General features: G+C 44.0%; 1 protein-coding gene across 1 annotated transcript; it reads right to left on the bottom strand.

The window, feature by feature from the left end:
- Positions 1–392: 392 nt before the first annotated feature.
- Positions 393–9,586, bottom strand: CDK1 (cyclin dependent kinase 1). The gene is made up of 8 exons (XM_062001339.1): positions 9,538–9,586; positions 8,591–8,641; positions 7,037–7,193; positions 5,820–5,943; positions 5,259–5,429; positions 4,577–4,740; positions 4,305–4,446; positions 393–669 (listed from the first exon to the last, which is right to left on the bottom strand). The coding sequence occupies exons 2-8, from the start codon at positions 8,625–8,627 to the stop codon at positions 556–558; spliced, it is 909 nt and encodes a 302-aa protein (XP_061857323.1). The 5' UTR covers positions 8,628–8,641; positions 9,538–9,586; the 3' UTR covers positions 393–555.
- Between the last annotated feature and the right edge of the window lie 8,495 nt (positions 9,587–18,081).

Raw genomic sequence — 18,081 nt, 5'->3', positions numbered from 1 at the left:
GATTTTTCCCAAAGACTCAAACCCTAAAATCACTTTGGCCATTTAATTGCCTTTAGTATTAATCTGCCATTTTTCACTTCAAAATATCTCAACTTACATATCCTTTGGCACATAGAGTGCCATGCTAAAGTAAAATTTTAACTGACATTATAATGAGACAACTCAGACTTCATTTATCACATCTTACTCTCATATCAGTAACAGCAACTTAGTAGTTTAGGTTAGCCACTTTTTATAGACAAGTGGTACCTTACCAGCACGTTCCAAAGAAAAGAGTCTGTAGAGCACTCAGTTTGGAAATAAGCTGAGTCCTTCACTGGATTTAAAGCTTTATTTATAGAAAGTTCACTGCATTCACAGCAGCAATATTTGCATTGTGTTTGAACTCAGCTCTAACAGGTTAATATTTACATTTAGATAACACTTAAACAAAAACAAACTAAAAACACAGCCACAGTTTTTGAGCAGAAAGACAGACATACAAGTTACAGACAAACTTAATGGTAAAAGTAATCACAATTATTCCACTCTGGTTGATTTAGTCCAAAAGGTCTATCACTTCTTAATCAAATTAGCAGGAAGAGTGGATTTGTCCAAGTCATCAAAATATGGATGGTTCAAGGCCATTTTGCCAGAAATTCTTTTTGCAGGATCATAAATTAACATTTTCTGGAAGAAAAAGGAAACATATTTACTCCTTCACAAAATGACAACTCCAATCATGTTAAATAGGTAGATATTTAATCACAGTAATAGCCGAGTAACCATAAAGACAAGTTTTCACTACTATGTTCCATGATTTCTCAGAGGCAGAGGTTATTTCTATCTACAAGTCAGTAGTAGTGCATAACACCTTAAAGTGAGGAAGAAGATTCACTCTCCCATTCAATAACCAAGCCTATGCATGTATTGGAGTACCATGTGCACTGAATCCAGAACCAGGCATCAAGTGGCAGTATTAGTCTCATTTCTCACCTAAGGAAAATGAATAAGCTTTAGGCTGTTAAAGCTTACCAAGACAAGTGATCTTACACTTGTTTTGTTAACCAGACATTGAAGAAACTGATGTCAAATTGCTTTTACCAAGCTTAGGGCAGTGGTTTACAGTTAAAATAGAAGAATGATCAGTGAGTTTCAGAATCCAAACAGGAAAGCAGTAGAAAAGCAGGTGGAACCAAGAAAGCCAGTTTTAAAACTTGTGGTTTTTGCAATGTTACTTCCACTGAAGATCTCAGTACTGAAGTTGATGAGAACAAATAGAGGGGATGATATAGACACTAAAATACCCCCACAACTTCCTAGAACCAGCAAGATTTATTTTTTTCTTTTTACTGCTAGCAAAACAAATCTACAGTTTATATCATACAAAGGGCCAAAAAGAAAGGAAATAAACATTTAGCGGTTTTCTATTAGATCTAAAACTAGCAAAATCTGCAAATATCTTTTGCTTTTATTTCTGCCTACTGAAAGAAAGTACACTTCAAATAATCAGGATGCTACCAGCTGCTTCTCCCCCCATCCCCACAACAAGTTTGCCTTTTAGCAAAAGCTTAACCAGTGTTACTCTGCCCAGTGTTCAGTCTTTCAGAAATTTCTTACAGATATTTAACTATCTTTAGACTTCATGCTACAAGGAGTCTTTCAAGTTAAACCACTAAAATTTGCATTTATGTTCTCTGAACTCTTGCCAAATGCAACACTACCTCTAGATTTAACCTGGCATGCCCAATTTTACCTCGTGACAGGTTCCCATCAGCTATACCCCAGAAACACACTATTCAATAGCTAATACTGATATCAAAAGTTCTCTTAAAATTGACTCAGCCAAAAAGGGGCAAATTTCTCTGAAAAACAGATACTGTGGCATTGTGAATACTGTTGTCATCTGATAGATTAAGTGACCATTTCTTCTGTGAGCAGGCCAGAACAATTTTTCCAGGAACTCAGTGTCTGATAGACCAAATATTTTGATGACAGTCATTAAATACTTTGAAACTCTGGCCACAGAAGTCATTTAGCAAATGAAGGTTTTAAGGTTATAACCTCACTCAAGTAATTGCCCTTGGCACAAATATGTGACTCATTTTCAGAGACGGCTATTTTACATACTACTTCCATCTGCAATAATTTATAGAAGGAGAAATTAACATTTTCATTCAGACATCTGAGCTTGTTCTCTAGGATGAAATATTCAGTTTTGCTGCCTTTAAAGTTATATTACTGCTTCAGGGTTAAAAGTGCCATAGCAAACTTAAATGAATTCCAGATGCCTGTCCATACCACTGTCACCAGCCCTTAACAGGAAGTCATATTTCAACATTTATTAAATGAAGGCAAAACTAGACAAGATTTTACAGAATTTAATATGCCTTGAGATTAGTATTAACACTATTTGAGGAACTAGTAATCTTTTGCTTCTATTACAGCAGCCCAAAACTTTGGTTCTAGACAGTGAAGCTCAGACAAGTACTTGAGCAGACCAGTTACATGACTGTATCAACAAGATTCACTTGCCTGTTCAATTGATTTTAGTTTGTAAATACAATCAGTAGCAATTCTACTTCAAATTGATTTAATAATGATGCTGTCAGTGGACACAGAGGAGTTGTTCCCAGCTTAAGTCAGTTATCTCTGTAAAACAATACTGCTACAAGGTTCAGTGAGCTACCTAAAACAACTATATATTTAGAAAATGCTGTTCAGGTTGTCAGTCTCAACTGTGGCTCGGTTCTCACAAATAGAAATTGTGGTCATTTCAACTTCTTGGGTAACACTGCTTCACTCAGAGTATTTTACCACAACCATTAACACTATGGGTAAACTACTTTCTTTGTAGCTGGTTAAAAACATGAGCCAGCTATATGGGCAATTGCTGTACAAGGTTCCCCTTGAACCAAGATGTATCTGAAGTTTCATCTTACCTTAATTAAGACATGTAAAGCACCCACCCTACAACCCCATATGCAAGACTGCACTGTATGAATGCAGCTTTAAGAGAGACAAAGGATAAGTCACCAAGGTAGATTCTTATACTTAAGGGCATCTGAGATGTGATCTTGATTAGTCCACAGCAGCAACACATAAGCTGGAAGAGCACTAAATGGAAAGGTCTGATGAAGAGCTTGTCAAAAAAAAGCTTAGTATGGGATGAAGAGCTTGTCAAATAAAAACTTAGTGTGGTAGTTCAACTTCAAGACCACAGAATTTACATGAACTCACATTAGACAAGGTATACCAACTAAAAGTTAATCCAATACAGGCAAAAATCTTTAAATTTAAAGGTAATTGAGACAGACATTACAGACCAAGCCCCCGATTTCAAAACTGATCAACCAATTCAGCTGATTCCATCATTGCTTATTCAGTTAAGACAACCATGAAAGTTGAACCAAGATGGGCCTAAGATTAACTCACATGCAACAACTCCAGCTGGATGAGCAGACACACAGCCACATCACTATTAGTGCTGGCACCAGGAAGGTGACAGATACAGATTGTGACCAGAAGCCTTCAACTGAGACCTCTTTGTAAAAGCTCATCTTCACTTTCAAGTTGTACCTGGCTTATTGCTATAAAAAGCTAAAGCATAATTGCTTAAGGAGAAGAGTAGTCTAGTCAGCTATTATTTCTGAAAAGAGTGAATATCACACAAAGCATTAGTTCTACAAGGCTGACAGCCCATAGCACTGCCGAGAGCTTAAAGATTTCCATATCTTCATTTTAGCCATGACTGATCACTATAAGCTTTATGTATGCTGGAGTATTTCAGACTACTTGTTCAGTTTCTTAATCTGCAGTTTAAGAAAGACTACTGTGCCCAGTTCTTGGCCTCTCACACAAGGACATGGAGGTGCTGGAGCATGTCCAGAGACAGGCAGTAAAGACAGTGAAGGGTCTAGAGAACAGGTCTTATGAGGAGCAGCTGAGGGAGCTGGGGATGTTTAGCCTGGTGAAGAGGAGGCTGAAAGGAGACATGATCACTCTCTACACCTGAAGGAGAGTTGTTGGGAGATGGGGATCGGTCTCCTCTCTCCAGTAACAAATGGTAGAACGTGAGGAAATGGATTTAACTTGTGCCAGGGGAGGTTTAGATGGGACATTAGGAAGAACTTTTTCACTGAGAGGCTTATTAAGCCTTGGAACTGGCTGCCCAGGGAGGTGGAGTCATCATTCATGGAGATATTCAAAAGACACGTAGATGAAGTGCTGAGGGATATAGTTTAGTGATGGGATTGGCAGTGTGAGGTGACTGGTTGGACTAGGTGATCTTGAAGGTCTTTTTCAAACATAACAATTCTACTTACAGACAGCAGATCGAGTCCATCTTCATCTAAGTTTTTGACATGTGTTCCAAGGCTGCCAGGTTTCCATTTTGGGAATGTGTTTTTATAGTCTTGCAGGGATTCCACTTCAGGCCACACCTCATTGTTGGGGGTTCCTAAAGCTCTATGCAAGCATAAGCAAGATAGGAAGCACTTTAGTCTGAAATCTGTAGGCACTACTATGGTTCTAATAAACACACAGCACTGTCATGCAGTGCTGGACAAGTAGCAAGGAAAAGTTCACCCTGACATACCTGAAGATTCTGAAGAGCTGGTCAATCTCTGAGTCCCCATGGAAAAGTGGCTTTTTAGTTGCCAGCTCAGCAAATATGGTACCTATGCTCCATATATCTACAGGAGTGGAGTAGCGTGCAGATCCTAGCAACACCTCTGGAGACCTGTACCACAGAGTCACTACCTATTGAACAAAGGGATATCTGTAAGTTTATAGAAACAGGTCTTCTAATTGACTGCAAGCCATTAATAAGTAGCATTCACAACTTTTTGGTAGAAGTTGTAGTAAAAATACTAGCTTCAAACTTCAGTTATAGACAAACTCCATTGCAGCAGTTTCTACTGCAAGGAAAGCAGTTGCTTGCACTGCTTCCCCAAGAGCAGGAAGCCTTTAGCACCTAGCCACTAAAACCCTCAACAAACTTGAGGACTTTGTGAAGCAAAACTGCCCTTATGAAACAGCAAGCAACAAGTTCATCATCAAAGTAATAATGAGATTCATAATATGCTTTGGAACCTTGGAATAAAACCCCATTCAGGGAGATGGAAAGTTGTTGAACAAGATCAACCCAAAATATAGAGGTTTTTTTATACTGTTAAGATACAACATCAAAACCTGATTTTTTTAGGTGTTTCGTATTCCATTACTGCTGGGAAGCTTGCAAGCACAGTCTAAATCATCAAGAGGATGTTCCAACTCACTTCATGAGTGTATACTCGCACAGGAATTCCAAAGGCTCGAGCCAGTCCAAAGTCCGCCAGTTTAATCACTCCTTTGTCATCTATCAAGAGATTCTGAGGTTTTAAGTCTCTGTGCAGAACTCTACGTGAATGGCAGAAGACAATTCCTTGCAAGATTTGATACAAGTAACTCTGGAAAGGATGAAGTGAGGAGAACAAACAAGAGGGTAACCTTTAGTACAAGTCAGTGTCCCACAACATAAAACTATTCCCTTACAGTAGCTCTCCCCACATTACTGGCAAATTGAGATTGAAAGCCTTGCAGATACTGAGTTAATGTCAAGTCATAAAGCCACACAAAGGAATTCTTTAAGTTAGTTTAAGGCAGTTTAATTTCAGCAATTAAAAGAATTTGAAGTGGTATTTGAGAGCAAAACTCAGATTCATCTTATTATCCACAGCTGCTTCTTTAACCTTTCATTTCTCCTCAAGGAGTTAATTATACTGAAAATAAGAGGTGCTTACAGCTTTATAGATCATCATTAAGTTAATTTCTCTTATACAAGAAATTGTCCTCATTACCTTAACTCGTGAACGATCCAAATATTGGTCAGATGGAATAGTATCCAAGTATTTCTTGAGATCCATGGAAAGGAACTCAAAGACGAGGTACAGTCTTGAATCCTGCATGAGAACATCCTGAAGACTAAAAATTGAGTATAGAATCAACTCCATTGCCACGTGGATGGACTCAACAGTTACATTTCCCCCTCTCAATGGGGATACAAGCTGACATTTCCAAGTTTCTACTAAGTTTTAAAAAGCTTTCAGTCTCCCAAGATTAATAGACATGGTGAGTTATTCTGTCGTCTGGAAAAACTGAGTATATGTGAATGTTTCAGACTGGATCAAAAAAACCTATGTGCTTCCTCAAACTTGTGTTCCCTCAAGCCCACTGTCAAACACAGGGAGTCACAAAAAAAGTATTGTTGCCATTAAAAAAAAAGACTGGATATTTGTGCCCAGCTTCTGTTTGAAGCTGGCTTATTACAGCAGAGCCTAAATTACTAAGAGGGTTTAAGGGAATGTTATAATAGGACTCTAGCAGGCACAGCAGGATTTGCACAGGTTTTTAAGCATCTTCATCCTTAATGAATTCTAAGGGTCCCTAAACCCAAGCACACATACATTAAGACACTACATGGCTGGAACTTGGCCAATTTTAAGGCACATTAGAAATAGTGTTTTGCTGCATCAAAGAGCAATTAAACATTTTGTTGGTAAAGCAATAGCTGCAATCAGTTCTACATGTCCAGCAGTCACTAACAGAAGTTTCACTTATAGCTCAGATGGGCCAGCTACAACAGCATCATAACACATGTAAATCTGCACTACAAAACAGCAAGGAAGTGATTGATGACAGTGGCTCACATAAGAACACCAAGGTCAAATGGCTTATTCCAAGGTGACAAATAAAATTCTGAGAGTGATTAAAGCAACAGCTTCAAACAGTTGTCATGAGATGTGCCATTTCCATTCTGACAATATCTTGCTCTAAAGATTATATACATAAATTGCAGAAAACAACATTTCTTAACATTCCTAGAAGGGAAAGAAGCATGAGGAAGTCTTAATTAGTAAAGTGTCACACAGGAGGTGAGACTACAGATATCTGCTGCAAAGCAGGTATCTGTATTAACCAGAAAAGCTCTCACCTCACTAGAGTGGTAGAAAAATAATTTATTTGAAGGGACCTAGTACCCTTGAAAGAGTTCAGCCAAATAGCAATATATGCATACCAGACTATATTGGGATGATTCAGCTCTTTTAACAGAGAGATTTCCCGGATAGCAGTACTTGGAACACCTTCCTCTTCACTTTCGAGCCGTATTTTCTTCATTGCGACCACTTGACCTGTGGTTTTGTGCCGACCTTTATACACGACACCATAGGTACCTGAACAAAAAGACAGTGAAATACATGTAGGAAATACCAGCTTCGGGTACAGACAAGTCACCACAAATAAGAATCACAAACATAAGCCAAAGTCCTTGCAATCAAGTATTTTTTATTTAATTATTTGGCATGATTACTAACTACCACTTAGTTTTGTCAGTTTAATCGTGCAATAGTTTTGTTTGTTTAAAGCATGCCACCCATAAACAGTATCATTTGTTAGGAAACTTGAATGTTTGGAGGATGTAGTTGTAAAATCAGACACTCTGAGTTACAGTTTTATTAACTTTCAGGTAAGATCACCATACTTCATCCCCAAGTAGTTATGATTTTGCCATTGATACATCATATTAAAAGGTTAAAGGTTTAGCTGCAACAAAAGTATTGCTTCCTCTGCAGAGATCTACCCATCTGTTGGTCAGATCTACAAAAATACCTCTAGCACAATCCTCAGTGCAGGAGAGAGGGTAGTGCTGTGGGTCACAGCAGAAGCTAAAATTGTAACCAGTAGTAAATATCAAATTAATAATTTATTCTTATCACCACTGTTCACAAGAGCAGAACCCTCAACAAAACAAGACAGCTTAGCTCTCATCATCCCTCTTGAAGCATTAATCCCTCAGATTAAGCTCAAACAGACTGCTTTCAGGAAGATTCTTGCATGAGGCTTCAGTTACAAAGCTCTGTTGCAAGATCCAAACCCACACATTTTACTGTTACCGTAGAGAGTGCCTTCTCAGAGTAACATACTGCAAATTCCCAAGTCTACAAAGGCTAAAGCATCATAAACTGTACTGACTTCTACATTTAACAAAGGCTGGATTCCCCATGAAAGAAAGCTTGCGATTAACATCTGCATTAAAACAATTTTAATGCCTTATAGCAAGTTAATTGTTAAAATTCGCTTCTCCACAGAGATTTACAATGTCCTCTTTCCCTTGACTAGTGACCTGATAAAATCCAAACAGAACAATCCACCAACCACTACTCCCTATCAGCAGCTCTAAGCAAAATAACTATACCATGCTGTACAGCCTCAGGAGAAAGTGATCACAAGCTCACACCCAAAGGAACAGAGGACCTTCCTAAATGGAAAAGCTGGTCTCAGGCCTCAGAACATCATTTTTTGTTTTGCCCCTTGGAAGAGAGTTACGCCATTAACCATCAACATGAAGGCATATACTTCTCAATAGCAATCAGTTGCTTCAAACTGACACGTTATCTTTCAAACGAAAGGCAGTCTGAAAGCTTTTATGTACAATTACCACAGTAAACAAACCACTGGCTTATTCTGCCATCTAGTTTAATCTCAGTTGTTCCTCTAATAGCTAGAGAGCACAGAGCTTCTATGACACTTGACAACTCAGACTGGAACATTACAACTTCTCCATACTTACCTTCCCCAATCTTCTCTATTTTTGTGTAATCTTCCATTGCTATGGTTATCCCTGAAACAAATAGAGAAAAAAAACATGAGGTTTGTGTGTTCTGAGCATGGCTGAGTCACTGAAATAATCCCATGTCTTTGGAAGGTCATTTTGTCCTGCACAGTTAGGATGTAATGGTGCAACACTCGCCACTCTCAACTACCATCCCAAAGGACGAGCAGAAACCAACCCAAAGGCAAAAGATGCTTGTGTGAGAAAGCTCCACCAAGCAATTGAAAAAACACACCCTACTCATGGCTTTTACGTAGCTACTCATTAGCAGCAACCTCAGTATCTGAAACACTAGGGTTTGATACTAAAAATGTAAAGGAGCATGGGGCCCATATTATTCACAAGTGTACAGCAGCCTCCACAGCTGCAAAGCAACGATGCTCCCAGGCACATGATCTCGGGAGGCGTTAGGAACTGCTGGGACTAGCGGCTCACGCCGTCCTTACCGCTCTTGACCTCTGCACTGAGCGCAGCTGAGCTTTAAGGCCAAGTTCAGAGGCGTTACGAGGTAAGGACCGAATATGCGCTACTTCCAAGTGCAGGGAGGCTTTTGAGTTCCGACAGCCGCTAAGGACGGGCCGGCAGCTCTCGCCCCCGGCCCGCCGACAGCGCAACCGGCGCCAGAAGCGGCCGGTCCAACTCCTTCCCCGCTGTCACAGGCCGTATCGGCCCGAAATCGCCCTCAGAGCAGGGCCCGGCGAACACCTGGTGGAGGAGCCGCCCCCCCTCCCCAGCTCTCAAGGGCGATCTCACCCCCGTCAGGAAGGGGCAAGGGGGGCCGCGCCTGCCTCAGTGCGTTGCCCCGCCGTGAAGCGGGACACGCCAACCCCCCACCGGAGCTGTCAGGCGCCGGCCGCTCGCCTCCCCCGTCCCACCGCAGCGCCACGGCCCCCGCCGGCCCTCACCTGAGCGGCCGCCGAACCCGAGCCTGAGCCCGCTCCTGCCGCGAGTCCGGCCGCGACCGCGCGGGGAGGGGCGGGCCCGGCGCCGTTCGAACTAGCCGCGCGCCGCCCAGCCCCGCCAATCGCGCCGCGCCGACATGATTCAAAGCAGCCAATCAGCGCTCGCCGGCCCGGCGGCGCCAAAGCGAGGCCGAAAGGCGGCTTCTGCTGCCTCGGGAGAAACGGTGCGGCCGGGCGCGGCAAGCTGAGAATGCGCCGGGCGTCCCCTTGGTTAGCGGACGGTGCCGACAGGGAACGTGACTGGTGGCGCGGGCGGGCGGTTCCCTAAAGCCTTTTTGCCCAAATGGTGAGATTCGAGATCAGTCGTGCAATGAGTGAACTTGCTGCTCAAATAATACATCAGGCTATCTGCATGGCGTGGCGAGTATAATCATATTTGAATCAAGCTAAGCTTGTGGCTACAACTGCTCCTTTGAATCAAACAATTCTTTCAGATTTAGATGCCATCCAAAGAGGGAATCTGTTATTTCTGACTGTAAGGATACTGATCTGTGAAGGACCACTGTGACTGTTGAAGCTGATTTTAAACTATATGCATTAATAAAAGGTCATTGGGTAGCTTAATTCCCCAGAAGCTGGGTCATATGTCTGTAGGCAAATTAAAGTTCTCTTTTGCTGCTCAAAAATTAAGAGCAATTAGTCCATATGGTATCACAGCTTCCAAGAGTCGAAGATTTAACTAGAGAAGCACCTGCAGGCTTTGCTCAGGGAGTGCTCTAGCAGTTGCAACCTCACTCCATCAATACCCAGGGAAGCAGTAATGCAATAGACTTATGTAAAAAGGAAAAAAAAGGCCTGGGAAAATGTTATTCCAAACACTGCAAAATTATGTTACTTAGAAACTTCAATGATAATTAGATTTACAAAGCAAATGTGTTTCTAGTTTTATAGGTCTTTCCCCTACAGGATGATTTTGCTGTGGATTCTGTGATGTTGCTGACCCACCATGGTGCCCATTTCTCACTGGCACTGTCACCCCCGGGCCAAGGTGCTCCCATGGAAACCCACAGCCCCGGCAGGAGGGAGGTGCAAACACTGCTCCACACTGCTGAAGTAACTGCATTTTTTAATTACTTCGTTGCACTGGTTTACAACATTGCTGAAGGACAACGTTGCTGCTCCTCTTCAGTGTCAGCAGAATAGACTGCTGTGAACAAAAATGTACAGCTTCTCCCCTAAAGATATTTCATTGGGAGGGTGATTCCAGCAGGCAGGACTGTTTACCGTGCACTTGTTCTCTTCCCTAGCCCATGGCAAGGGTGAGACAGCTCGTCCAGCTCCTCCCCTGCCAACACACATACATTTCAGGGGTAAAAATCCTTCACTTTCCCCTCCCGCCTGGGGAATTTTTTGCTGCATATGGTGCGCATGCTCACAGGTTATTGTTTACCTTCTGTGGTGAATTCCCAGCACTTGCTGGGATTTACCTGCCTAGAATGAGATTTTGGTATTTCTGGGAAATGCCAGATGGAAGTACAGCTTCACATCTTGTGCAATTCATAGGAAAAGAGTCTGATGTGCTCCGTTCTGCACAGCCAGAGAGAAACTCTTCTTGTGCTTGTAACAAGGCAGGACTGCCCAGGCTCTGCTGCACAGCTCAGGCAAAGTCTGTGTGACATGTCCCTGCGGCCTGGCTCTGCATGGACAGCACTGTCAGGCTGTGTGTATGGCAGCTTTGGGACATTACTTTCTACAGCCAGCACAGGACCTGAGCTACTGCTGCTGACTCTGCTAGACTAATCCGTGTCTGGTGGCCAAAGTTCACCTTTTCTTTCAGATAAAAAGCAAACATATCTGGGAAATCTCAGACTTACAGTAACCTTAGTTAACTGTGTGGGGAGGAGGGAGAAAGGGGGTTAGCAGCATAATGAACATTTAGTGGTTTAAATTAATGTAAGTTGTATTAAAATATATACATATATCTGAAATATACTGTGCCTGAAAGTACTAAATACACTGATCTTAATTTTCTCAATAAATGTATTTTTTTTCTGGTTTTAACCAGCTTTAGTTTAATACACACCAATGTTTCTTGGTGTGCTCATACAGTCATTTCTGTTGGATGCTCACTAATCCTTCATTCTCAGAGTGCTCACTGAACTTTCAAATTCTTTGAGAATACATCTTTTTCCACATATCCCATTGCCTCGTGAGCTTTGAGTGGTTAAGACCAGGAGGAAAGCTAGTGGAAGAACAGCAATCTCTTCCATAAGAGATAGCCTTACTTCTGTTTCACATGAGAAGACTGCTTCATCAGCGAGTGGCACACAACGCCACGATCCATGTGAGGCACTGGTCCCCTCAAACTGGTGCCTAATGTGACAAGTTTAGCCTTTTCTGATATCTTGAGAAAAAACCTAGGAGGGTGGATAGTTTTGAGGTTTAGTAGCTTTGCAGTTCTGCTCAAAGTCCAGCATAACTGCCCCTGCCTTTGGATCTGCTCTTGTGGCTCTGCCTCGGTGCACAAACTGTTCTGGCTTCATCACAGATAAGCAGCTCAGAGAAATTATCTCGCCTCTGTCTCCATGTTTGGTGGGTTAACAGCAGCATCCCAACACCTTATAGCAATGGAGAATGCTGTAGTGTGCAGTGGTTTTCTTCATGAGCAATAGGATTTGCTTTGCCCTTAGTATGTGCTGAGTACCCAGTGGGTGTCAGGGTGGGTATTGACTGAAGTAGCTTACACCACTGCCCAGCACAGCTGTGTGTAGCATAGCTCTGCATACACCACCCATGCCCATACTCTCCACACTAGCTTTCTCTGTCTCTATACAACAGTAGGCTCTAGCTAGCTTGTTCATAAAGCATAGACATTGTGGCATTAATTTGCCAAACACCAGCCTGGCAGTTCCGCTTACCTAGCGCTTTCCTCCCTCTCGCAGTTGTCTGCGTATCCTCAGGATATAAATCATGTCTTCTTTCTGACCGGATAGTGCCTGTCTTGGGTCATTCATTGCTTTAGACATGACAGTAGCTAATGATACTGTTTGAGTGGTACAGCTACATTTGTACTGACTGCTGTGTTTGAAGGGATCTTCTGTTCCTCTGGTAGGAATAGTAGCAGTGCCAACTGAGTCACAGATGGACAGAGATGTACAGATGTGGGATTCCATAGGACCGCTGCTCCCCTTTACAGCAACACGCAAATCCAAGTGCGAAACCAAGAGAAAACTGAAAGGCAGACAGCAAAGGAATCCAGGCCTACTTTGGCAATATGACATGAATTACCATTTTATTTCTATAAACAGGCAAAGATCATGTATGCTAAAACTTCTTCAGCCTCCAGAAATTCCACTTGCTTGAACTGCAGTGCTATTTGTGCAATGCATATAGGATCAGACCTACAATGCCAAGCTCAGATTATAGTATTACAATTGTATTCGTGGCTAAGAACCCAGTGTAATACTCTGAACAATTCCTTCTGTGCTGAGCAGAGGGCAGCTGCAGGAGTCAATATCGTCTTGTCTTTCGTATATTAATCATATTCTCCTCAGCAAGAGCATCACTGTAAGGAAGAGATAAAGTGCATTCTGTCCCTTACATAATGACGTGATTAAAAAAGGTCAACTGGTTTGTGAATATCAATGAGGGTATCTAAAAAAGGTTGTGTTCAGTGTACCCAGGAGCAGAGAAATGCAATCATTGGTTGACTTCTTTTGACATTTATTAAAGACAAAATATTATTCTGTTAGTATGACAATGCAACAGTACAGCAGGAGACATCTAGTAGCACTGAGAAAGGTATTAGACAGATGATACCTCTTTAATGCACAGCTCAGATGATGCATTTAACCTGCTAAATATTTAAAATGCATTTAAAATACTTGAATTTAGGTTCAAATTATTTTAAATAATTACTTTTTGTAGTTAAGTATGTAGTATGCACAAAATCACTTTACCTAAAATACCCAAGCACTGATATGATCACAATAATGAAAATATCATAAACCATCCCTTTACTTCAAACAATGAATTTGTAGACAAAAGGAAATGTCAGTGTAGTGGTTATTCATGGGCTTGTATCTTCCTGGAGGAAATTTTGGATGAATTTAAAATCAGAGGAAGTTTTACCATGAACTTTGCTGCAGCAGACAAAGAGGATTGAGCAGAATGCGCAGTGAGCTTGTGTGGGGAAGCAACATTCCCAGTGAGTGCATTGGAGTTGGCTTCCAGAGGCTAAAATGTGTAATCCCTGGATGTAAAGTCTGAAGTCTTCCCTGAACTCTATCATTGCCAAGCTCATGTCACACAGTACAGAGTGCTTCACTGACACTGGAGCTCTATCATAGGACACACAGCTGGTTACAGACGAACCTCAAGAGAAATACCTACAAACACCCAATTTGGATTTTATTTTAAGGATTGTAACTAAATGAGAAAGGTGAACAAAGCACATTTACCAAGTCAGGGAAGAAAAAAAAAGCCAAAACCAAGAACAACAAAAAGCACCCTTTGTTCCTCTAGAGCATCTGGGCAAACATCCAGGCTCCACCAAAGTCATTGGCAAAACTCCCATTAACTTCAGCTGGGCAAAACTTTCACTCCTGACCCCTGCAAAACCAAACTTAGGAAAAGGTGGCTGCTACTTGATCTTACTTTTTGCATTTCATATGATTTACAAGCCAAGAAGAAAAATAGCAGAACACAATAAACTGCTTTTTAATTACTGCTTGGATGTATGAGAGCAGGAGGAGTACGTTCAGCATTACACTTGAAGCTCACCTCTCAGCCCTGATGCAGGCAGGCAGCCCCCCATGGCTGGGGAGTGGGCTTTGAGGGGAATGGGAAGGGCTGCTCAGCTGAGCCCTCCAGCTGAACGAGACAATCTCAAGCCTCTTCCCTTAACCTTTGTCTAAATTTAAGGCCGTGTCCTTATAGCCATAGGTATATTAATCTGTCAGCAGCCTTCCTCAGGTGGAGACAATTATGCTAGCTAAAAATCTCCTTGTTTGGCTGGTTGATTTCAACAAGTAATACAATATTTTCCAGTTACCTCAGATTCTCTCTGTGCTCCTTATCTGTTCATCCTTTTTCATTTGTCACAACCACCTGCTACCGTGCTATATCAGATCAAATGCACTGCAATAGCATGTTTACATTCCAAATCTCCACTGGGGAAGCTGACCTGAAGCCTCTCCTCTCCAGGTATCATTCCAGCTGCCAAAAAGTATACTCCTCCAGATGAGAGTGTAGATGAGACAAGCGAGGTTTGTAAGCCTGTGGAAATGGATCATGGATTTACATGTACACATCACACTTGAATTTGAAAAATTCCTCCTCCTATCAATTGTGAAAGTAGGATTACAAACCACTTTTCACTTCAACTATAAATGATTTTTTTTTCCTTAAGGTGTTTTCTTTTACAAGTTCCATGTGGATCTTTATAACTTTCCTTCCCAAAGGGCGACAGAAGGAGGTGTGCAGTGACAGCGTGGGATAAAATAGCCACAGAGCTATTAATTGCCACTGCCAGTGATGGTGCTGCTCAGCAGGGAACGTGAACAGCCTCTCTTCACCCTTTATTTTAGCAAATATGGAGATTGTGATACTTTTCCCCCCCTCCATCTCCCCATTCCCTGAGTGGGCTGAGGAAAGGAGTCAAATCCAAAATAAGGGGAATAAAGACATTCTGGGAGATTAACTTCTTAATGTAAGAGACAGCCAAGGTCTTTGGTTAAATATTTCTATTTGGCTCTATATACAAAGAAAAAAAAAGTAAATATTTTATAGAGTGGGAAACAATTAGTTACACAGTATCCAAGTCAGTGACAGAGTATCCAAAGACGTATAAACACCTGCAGTCACTTTATACAGCTGGGGATTCACTTCCTAAATTTCACCCACAGTACGAAGGCCCATGGTAGCAAAAAGTAGCTTGATTAAGCTGTTATCAGCAATATTTCCAGACAAATTACTTCTTAAGAGCATTTGCTGTGTTTATCTGCTGCTAGTAGGTAAATCGAGTTCTAATGAAAATAAGGAAATAGGTTGGTGCACTGGAACAGGCTTTTGAGAGGAGAGTAAAAGCAGGAGAATGAGATAACGTAATTTAAGTCAAAACTAAAATAATCTCAAGTACTTTTATGATTTCAAGACCTGTGATAAAACATACTTTAATATGATAACAACACTTAATTCTAAGCATAAGCAGAGCTACTGGTGTGATCAATGCAGCAGCTCACGTGTGAGGTTTAGCCAGCAGCTTTGACTAGAGGGGAAAAAAGCCCCAGCCTTATGAGTATCAGCTCACCATTACCCATAGGAGCAGGTCCCAGCAGCATTTGCTGTGTGCAGTGTTCTCCTGTTGCTTTTCATGTGTGAGTGGCTTTGAATTTGCATGACAGTAAATATACTACACCTGTAGTACTCATCATGGGAAAACCAATGGCAACATTTTAACTATGGTCAGGAGTTCATTAGCGCCAAGCTAGATGATTTAGTGTGCTTTTTGCTTAGTGAAGTACAGCCGGATTCTCTGAGCCTCCTTGTAGAATCAGAATGGTTGCTTGGAAGGGACCACTAGATAGCCTTCAGTCTAACCCCTCTGCTGAAGCAGGTTCCCCTCAACCAAGTCACACAGGAACGTGTCCAGGCAGGTTTTGAAAACTTCCAAAGGAAACTCCACACCCTCCCTGCACAGCCTGTGCCAGTGCTCTGTCACAGCAAAGAAGTTTTTGCTTCTGTTTAAGTGGAACTCTTTGTGTCCTAGCTTACGTCCGTTGCCCCGAGTCCTGTCAGTGGACATTCCTCCCGCGGGATCTGCAGGGAGCAGTCACACCCGGCCTGCCCCTGGGGCTGGTACCTGGGGCTACCCTTTCCAGCTGGGCGGCAGTGCGGGGCAGGCGGCCGGGCCGTGGCCGGGGGCTCCGTCGAGGCATCAGGGCTCCTCGGCCCTTGAAAGCCCGCCGGGAGCGCTCACCCTGCCGGTTTATCCCGCGAGGGAGACCTCGGGGCGCTCCTCACCGCCGCAAGACAAGCGTCTCGGGCGCCTATGAGCGCGGGCAGCGCACGGCCGCCCCCGCCGTCGGGGACCGCAGCCGTGAGGCCGCGCCCCGCTGCCCGGCGACGGGGCGGGCCGGTGGCGGAGCCCGTGAGCCGGGCGTGCCCCCGGAGCCAGGCGTGCCCGCCCCGCTGCCGCTGCGGGAGAGGCACCGGCGGCGCGAGGCTCCACCTGAGGGGGCGGCCAGGGCAGGCCCGCCCGCCCGTGGGGGTGAGCCCGGGACGGCTCTGCCCCCGCGCCGGGCGAGGTGAGGAGAGGTGCCTGGGAGCAACATGGCCTCCTCCTCCTCCCGTCCCCCGGGACGAGGCGGCGGAGACCAGGTGAGCGCGCAGCCCTCAGCCCCGCATCGCTGCCGTCGGGCAGGGAGAGGGCAGGGGCGCCGGTACCGCTGCTTCTTGCGGCTTTACGTCCTTCCCCCCACCCCAATTTTCCTTCCCCCTCTTTTTTCCTCCTCCTCCTCGCTGGTCCCGGGCGGAGCGGAGCCGGGGACCGGCAGCACCGACGGCGGCTCCAGGCGGCGGGAGGCGGCGCGGGGGGGTGGCACGGCCGGGCCCGCCGGAGTGTGAGGGCTGGAAGCAGACCCGCTGCTCCCCTGATAACGAGCCCCACGGGCCGCCGGCCGGGCCCGGCTTCCCCGATGCCCGGAGCTCCGGGCCGGTGGCCGCTGTGCCCGGGAGGGAGAGTCACGCTGCTCTGTGTGCGGGGTGGAAAATGGCAACAACTTTAAAACAACGGCGTGAGGGCGAGTTAACACCTGCGCTGTTGGGACTAAGGTACCTCAAGACGCTGTTAAGTAGCCAGCGGGCTGCATGTGCCACACCTGGCCGTCTCGCTGGCTTTTAAAATCACCTTGGTCACAAAACAGCGATGTGCTTGGGGAATGGAGGCAGAGCCCCCCTCAGGTGACGGCCGCAGCCCCTCCATCCTCGCCTGGCGCCCGGCCGCCGCTTCCAGCCGTCGCTGGCAGCCTTCTGCCCGCTCACCTGGGGGGCAGCGAAGGGGCGTCCCTGTCAAACCCGCTTCAGCGTCGCTTTCGCTGGCGGTGGGGCGGCTAAAGGGAAAAGCTTGCTCGCCACATGGCACGGGCTGATGTAGTAGTCATTTTCCCCCTCTGTTCTCCCTCTTCTATAGCGCTTAGACCCAGACCATGGGGTCAGGTGAAGGAGCTTTGCTACCGTGTGGTGTGTCCCTTAAGTATTTAGTGTGATGGCTTTCTGTTTATTACTCTAACAAATGCTCTGTTGGTCTGACATTTTTCCATCTGAACACAAATGCCATGATCAATTTTTAACTGTGAGGACTTGTGCTCCCAGGGCAGAAAAAGAGCACATTTTTGCCTCTTACACAATGTCTGACTAGCAAAATGTCACTTCTCCCAGTAGAAGTTTTAAGAGATTGGGAAAGTAGGATAAATGTGAATTGTGGGGTTATTTTGGGCTATATGCCCAGAGCTCCTGAAACTGAAACTTGAAAACTCTTAAGATTAA

This window comes from Colius striatus, chromosome 8 (assembly GCF_028858725.1).
Source record: "Colius striatus isolate bColStr4 chromosome 8, bColStr4.1.hap1, whole genome shotgun sequence".
Classification (NCBI taxonomy): Eukaryota; Metazoa; Chordata; class Aves; order Coliiformes; family Coliidae; genus Colius; species Colius striatus.
The sequence above is the reverse complement of the archived record's forward strand: the minus strand, read 5'-3'. Positions and strand labels throughout refer to the sequence as shown.